At 61.3% G+C, this 6,400-nt stretch overlaps 1 protein-coding gene across 1 annotated transcript in view; it reads right to left on the bottom strand.

Annotated features, from left to right (window-relative positions):
• TNXB (tenascin XB) overlaps positions 1 to 6,400 on the bottom strand; it is a gene marked incomplete at its 3' end in the record, with an annotated part of 89,518 nt that overhangs the window by 24,541 nt on the left and 58,577 nt on the right. The window contains exons 24-28 of the mRNA XM_014534508.1: positions 5,902 to 6,206; positions 5,064 to 5,378; positions 4,628 to 4,951; positions 3,971 to 4,294; positions 2,166 to 2,498 (exon numbers count right to left, since the gene is read on the bottom strand). Of these exons, the coding sequence (XP_014389994.1) occupies positions 2,166 to 2,498; positions 3,971 to 4,294; positions 4,628 to 4,951; positions 5,064 to 5,378; positions 5,902 to 6,206 (1,601 nt within the window). The remainder of the gene's footprint in view (positions 1 to 2,165; positions 2,499 to 3,970; positions 4,295 to 4,627; positions 4,952 to 5,063; positions 5,379 to 5,901; positions 6,207 to 6,400) is intronic.

Raw genomic sequence — 6,400 nt, 5'->3', positions numbered from 1 at the left:
GGCCAAACCGGTTAGGGCTTAGCATTTCTTTTAATGCTGGCTTGGTGGTGATGAACTCCTTTAGCCTTTTTTTTTTGTCTGGGAAGCTTTTTTTTTTTTACTATTTTGAATGACAGCCTTGCTGGATAGAGTAATCTTGGTCTCAGATCCTTGCTTTCTGTTACTTTGGGTACTTCATGCCATTCCCTTCTGGCCTATAGAGTTTCTGATGAGTAATTGGGTGTCAGCCTATGGGAACTCCTTTGTAGGTAACAGTTTTGTTTTTCTCTTGCTGCCTTTAAGATTCTCTCTTTATCTTTAATTTTTGGCATTTTAATTATGATGTAACTTTTTGAGTTATTCTTATTTGGGACTCTCTGTGCCTCCTGAACTTGTGTGACTTTTTCCTTTACCAGGTTAGAAAAGTTTTCTGACATTATTTCTTCAAACACCTTCTCTATCCCTTAAGCAGAGGAGGGACAAGAGAGCAGCCGGGAAGCCCAGCCGCCATGCACCGAAAGGTCACCGGTTCGATTCCATCAGGGCACACGCCCTGGGCTGTGGGCTCGATCCCCAGTGGGGGGCATGCAGGAGGCAGCCCGTTGATGTTTCTCTCTCATCGTTGATGTTTCTCTCTCTCTCTCCCTCCCCTTCCTCTCTTTCTAAAATCAACAAAAACACTGGGGATGGAGCCTGCAACCCGGGCATGTGCCTGACCAGAATCAAACCTGGGACCATTCAGTCCTCAGACCGATGCTCTATCCACTGAGCCAAACCAGCTGGGGCAATAAAAATATATTTAAAAAAAGAGGAGCCAGGGAAGAAGCGGTGTCCCTTGGGATAAGAGGTCAGGGAGAGGGACGGGGTGCAGTAGGGAGAGCTCGGGACTGGATTTCACGGACCTGGTAAATACATGGGTCTGGAGGCCCCAGGGTCTGAGATAAATTTCTTATCTCCATTTCATTTCTCTCTTCTTTTGGAAACTTCTCTTGTTCTTTCATTTGGGGTTTTTTTCTTTGTCTCTTCATTTTGGCTACCTGTTTGGGTTTATGACTCTGTATTAGGTAGATCTGCTACGCCTCTCAATCTCTAGTGCAGGATGGTGTCAAGCTGTTTCTGACTAATTATCTTAGGCAAAGACTCGAAGTCTCCAGAGACCGCCTCTGTCTACAGACTGATAGGATTCGGTCTTGAATTGCCCTCAGGCAATCGTCCACAGGTGTGGCAAGAGTTTTTTTCTATAGGATGGTCACGCCGAGCTCAAAAGGTTCGCCATCACTGGTCTGGAGCGTGGAGCACAGAACATGACCTTCCCACTGTTGCCACAAGGGGGCGAAGGATGGCCAAAGGCTCCAGGGCGAAGGTGGCCTTTGGCCGCACTCACGGGTCTTAGCGTCCGCAGAGAGTGGGCCGTGCCTTTTCGCATCCTGCACTCCAAAGAGTAGGAATTTGTACTTGCGGGCAGGGGCCAGGCCGGAGATGGTGACCTCCCGGAGGTCGCCGCCCACGGGCACTGCCTGGGGCTGCCCCTGCTCGTCCCTGTACTGGACCAGGAAGGAGTCGAAAGGGCCCTGGGCCACCGTCCAGGACAGGTGCACCGAGTCTGAGGTCACGGCGGCCACAGCCAGCTCCTCCAGGCGGGGTGCCACCAGGGGCTCCGAGGGCAGGGCGGCTGGAACAGAGCAGAAGAGGCTCAGGGTTCAACGGCCTGAGAGAGGGGTCCTTTCTGCCTACGAAACAAACATGGGAGCAAACTGCTCTCAGGTGAGCACGGGGCCCAGGACAGGGGCAGGTGCCGCTACCCCGGCAGCCCCACTGTGCGGAGGGCTGCAGAGGGAGCAGTCAGCGTGATAAAGGGCCCGTGCCTTCAGAGCAGGAGCAGGACCCAGGCGCAGGCACGGACGGCCTGACTCCACCCACCGGGGAGCCACCACACGGCCCAGCCAGGAGCCTGGGGAGGCCGCACAGCAACACAGCAGCAGCCAGAGGCTCCCATCCAGGGGAAGGAAAGAAGCTACTGGATGAGGCCGGGGTCCAGGACACTGACCGACTGACCACAGTCTCCACCATCCTCACACATTCGAGGAAGGAGAGGGCCCGGCCCTGTGTGAGGAGTGCGGGCCACTGAGAGGAGCTGAGCGAACTGCGTCCCGCCCCACTCACCGGTCAGGCCCGGGTGGACGCACCTGTCACCCCGGTGGCAGAGGCGGGGCCCTGGCGCTGGCCGTCGTGGAAGCCATACAGGTGCATCTTGTACTTGTGGTCCGGCTCCAGGCCCGAGATGGTGACCCCGTCCTCGTGTCCCGGCACCCGGACCGCCTTGGGCTGCCCGTCCCCGTTCTTGTACTGGACCAGGAAGTGGTCAAACTGGCCCTGGGGGACGGTCCAGGAGAGGCTCAGCGAGTCCGGGGAGGATCCCGTCACGGTCAGCTCCCCCAGCAGGGGCTTCACGCGGGGCTCAGGGGTCGTGGTGGGTGGGACTTGGGTGGTCACAGCTTCGTAGTCGGGAGCTGGACGACCTGGACAGAAACATGGGGGACAGGTGAGGTCTCCTCAGCCCTCAGCGCAGCACATACAGGGTCCATTGCAAACATAAGGCAATAAGGACCAGAATCTGCCGCCCACAGCGGCTCTAACTCCAATTCTTTCTGGTCCCTCTAATGTCTCCTTCAACCCCTCACAGTCAGCCTTCCTCCCCCGTCTCCCCACCAGCCACCAGCAAACCTGCGACCCCCTCCTCCAGCACCTGCCTCCCCCACCCCACCAGCGCCCCTGCGACTCCCCCTCACACAGGCTCTGCTCTCCTCTGAACACAGGCCCCGAGGTCCCTGTGCCCTGGGCTCCCTCCACAGGGCCTGGGTGGCATCTCACTCCCTTTGGCTCAGGACTTTGCTCCCAAACAGCTCAGACCAGACCAGAAACCTGCAGTCTTCCTGGCCCTGCTCCCTCCTCAGTCCTCAGCTGCCCCCGGGCCTCACTCTCTCTGAACTTCTCTCCCATCTCCCCGCCCCACACACCTGCAGCCTGGGCCACCCCCACCTCTCACCTGTGCTCCCCGCTCCCTCCTGCTGTCCCTGCCTCCCTCCCATCCCTCTGCGCAGCGTCCAGATGGGACCAGAAACGCACGGTGATGGAGTCGGTCTTACTTAAAGCTGCACAACCCTGTGCGCCCGGAGGAGCCCTGCTGCCTGAGCTGCCACCTCTGCACCCCTTCTCGGGACTGTCCCTCACTCAGAGCACTTCATCCAAACCCTCTCGGGTGCCCCGTGCTCCCAGTTCCCAGGCCTTTGCACCAGTTGTGGCATCGTGGATGTGACACCCTCTCCGTCCTATCGTGCTGTCACCATGCCGACACCTGCCTGACCGCAGGCCTCAGCTGTCCTGGGGGGGCCGTGGACAGGCTCCTAGGCCTCACAGCCCAGGCCTGGCCTGACCCAGGGCTTCCTGTCGTATCCACCCCCCTTTGCCTGTTTTGTCGGTTCACAGCCTGTCTTCCCACGACCCGGAGCCCCATTAGGATAAGACCTTGTCTCTCTGCCAAGTTCAAGGTCGACCCGTGAACTCCCGCGGCTGGGCTCAGGGCGCCCCATCTGGCTGACCCACTGCAGTCCTAAGTCTGGTGATGTCTGAACCGTGAGGTTGGGGCGCTGGCAAGACGCTGCTCTCTGAGCACCTCCCAGCCTGTCAGGGCTCCAGTTGCCCCCGAGGTCCAGAGGGTGGGAAGGACCAGGGATGCGGGTAGGACTCCCTCCCACAAGTTCTAAGGGAGTGTCCGATCCCTTGGCTGTGAGGTGTGGCCAAGGGCCCTGTGGGGGAAGTGACTCTCCAGCCCCAGCCCCCCTGCCCCAGCACCGCCCTCTACCAGACCCCAGGCCAGTAGTGGAGCCTGCGGGGCAGGGTGGGGGGGTACACCGGTGTTTCTACGAAGATGGTAACAAAGGAAGAGTCTTCCAGGGCTCTCCTCCCTGCCCTGCGGCACTCACCGGTTCACCGGTCAGGCCCAGGGTGGACGCAGGGCCCACGCGCCGCCCCCCGTGCAGGCCGTACAGGTGCATCTTGTACTTGCGCCCCGGCTCCAGGCCCCGCACGGTGACCTCGCTCTCCTCACCCCCGACACGCACCACCTGGGGCCGCCCGTCCCTGTCCTTGTACTGGACGGTGAAGGCGTCGAAGTGGCCCCGGGGGACGGTCCAGGACAGGCTCAGCGAGTCCGGGGAGGATCCCGTCACTGTCAGCTCCCCCAGCAGGGGCTCCTCGGGGGGCTCGGGGGCCTCCGTGCTGGGTTCTGCGGGGCTGGGGGTCTCCTCCTCTGCAGCTGAGAAGCACAGACACAGGGCGGGTGAGGCAGGCTCCATGGAGATGTCCGGGTCTCCTCCCGAGCCCTGGTCATGCCGGGCCCTGGTCACTCCAGGGAGCCCCTCGGGGCAGCCTCACTGACATGCCCAGAGCCTCGGGGTCGGCTGTGGCCGCAGCCCCCGCACAGCCCAGGGGCCCTTCTCTGCCCAGGGCCCCGCTGGTGCTCAGGGAGCCCAGGGGAGGCACAGAGGGCACCACGGCTCAGCCTGGAGCAGAGGGGCCCCTGCACCCCCTCAGCCATCACGAGTGTCATCTCCCGCAGGTCCCACCGGGGCTCCCACCACCCACTCACCTGTCACCCCGGTGGCAGAGGCGGGGCCCTGGCGCTGGCCGTCGTGGAAGCCATACAGGTGCATCTTGTACTTGTGGTCCGGCTCCAGGCCCGAGATGGTGACCCCGTCCTCGTGTCCCGGCACCCGGACCGCCTTGGGCTGCCCGTCCCCGTTCTTGTACTGGACCAGGAAGTGGTCAAACTGGCCCTGGGGGACGGTCCAGGAGAGGCTCAGCGAGTCCGGGGAGGATCCCGTCACGGTCAGCTCCCCCAGCAGGGGCTTCTCGGGAGGCTCAGGGGTCGTGGTAGGAGGTTCTGACGGTTCCTCCTCCTCTTCCCTTGGGGCTGAAGAGACCGGGAGAGAAGCACCTGAGAGAGGGCGGGTCCCGGGCCCCTGCTCTCCTGGGGGCTCTCCTGCTGTGTGCAGGACGCAGGGTTGGCCGCTCCTCTCGCTCACCTGTCAGGGCCTTGACCTGGATGGGACCCAGACGCTGGGGGCCCCGGACAGCGTACACGTTCACCAGGTAGCTGTGGTTGGGTTCCAGGCCCGAGAGGGTGATGTCATTCTGGTTGCCCCCTAAACTGACAACTTGGAGTTGCCCATCCTGGTCTGTGTATTGGACCTCGAAAGAGTCCGGTTCCCCCTCCGTGACCGTCCAGGACAGGTGCAGGGTGTGCGGGGTGGCCTCGGCCACGGTCAGCTCCCCGAGCTGGAGCTCTGACTCTGGAGGGCTTGGGGCTGTGGTCTCAGCTCCGTTGTCCTCCCTGGGGGCTGGTTCAGAGACACAGATAGAGGCGGGTGATGGGTCTGTCGCCGCCCCAGGTCCAAGGGGAGGGCAGGGGTGGAGGTAAGTGGTGACCAAGAGGGCCTACTATTGCTACGCGCAGTGAGGCATTTCAAATGCATGATGCTAAATGCAAGAAGCTAAACACAAAAGACTGTGTCGTGGGATCCTGCAAATGAAATCTCCAAAAGGCATAATGTGGCCGCAGCCGTGGGGCCCGAGGCTGGGCTAGCGGCACTGACTGCCAGGGGGCAGCAGACTTCAGGTTCAGAGAAATGTTTTACAGCTCAGTTGTGGTAATGCTTTTATGACATACATTTGCCCAAACTTATTGACTTATTCCCTTTAAGTGGGTGAACTTTACTGTATGTAAATTTATCTCCATATATTTATTTGGGGAAAGATCCCTTTCCCCAAATAAAGGGATGCAGACAGTTCAGACATGGCGAGGCTGGGAGAGGGGGAGAGCCTGGAGGGAGGCGGGACGGTCTGTTCGGCAGCCACACTCACCTGTCACAGCGAAGGCCGAGAGGGGCCCCACGCGCCTGCCCTGGTGCAGCCCGTAGAGCAGCAGCTTGTACCTGCGGGCGGCGTCCAGGCCCCAGACCCGGGCCTCCCTGAGGCCGCCCTCCACAGGCAGCACCTGGGGCCGCCCCTCCCTGTCCTTGTACTGGACCACGAAGGAGTCAAACTGGCCCTCGGGGACGGTCCATGCGAGGCCCACGGAGTCCGGTGTCACGCTGGTCACCTGCAGCTCCTCCCCCAGACGGGGCTTTGGGGGGCGCTTTGTTCCAGCGCTCTGCGCCTCTGAGAGGGAGACACGGAGGAGCCGGCTGAGGCATCGGGAAGGCTGGAGGACCTCGAAGGGCAGGAGCGAGAGGCCCGGAGACTGGCTCTGCCAGGGCTGAGTCGCCAAGGGCTGGTGCCATGGGCTTAGGCCAGGAGAAGGCGGGACCGATCCCAGCCTCAGCGGCTGGGACCAGGTCACAGCGGGGAAGGCAGCAGCAGG

This window comes from Myotis brandtii, unplaced genomic scaffold, assembly GCF_000412655.1.
Source record: "Myotis brandtii unplaced genomic scaffold, ASM41265v1 scaffold130, whole genome shotgun sequence".
Lineage (NCBI taxonomy): Eukaryota > Metazoa > Chordata > Mammalia > Chiroptera > Vespertilionidae > Myotis > Myotis brandtii.
The sequence above is the reverse complement of the archived record's forward strand: the minus strand, read 5'-3'. Positions and strand labels throughout refer to the sequence as shown.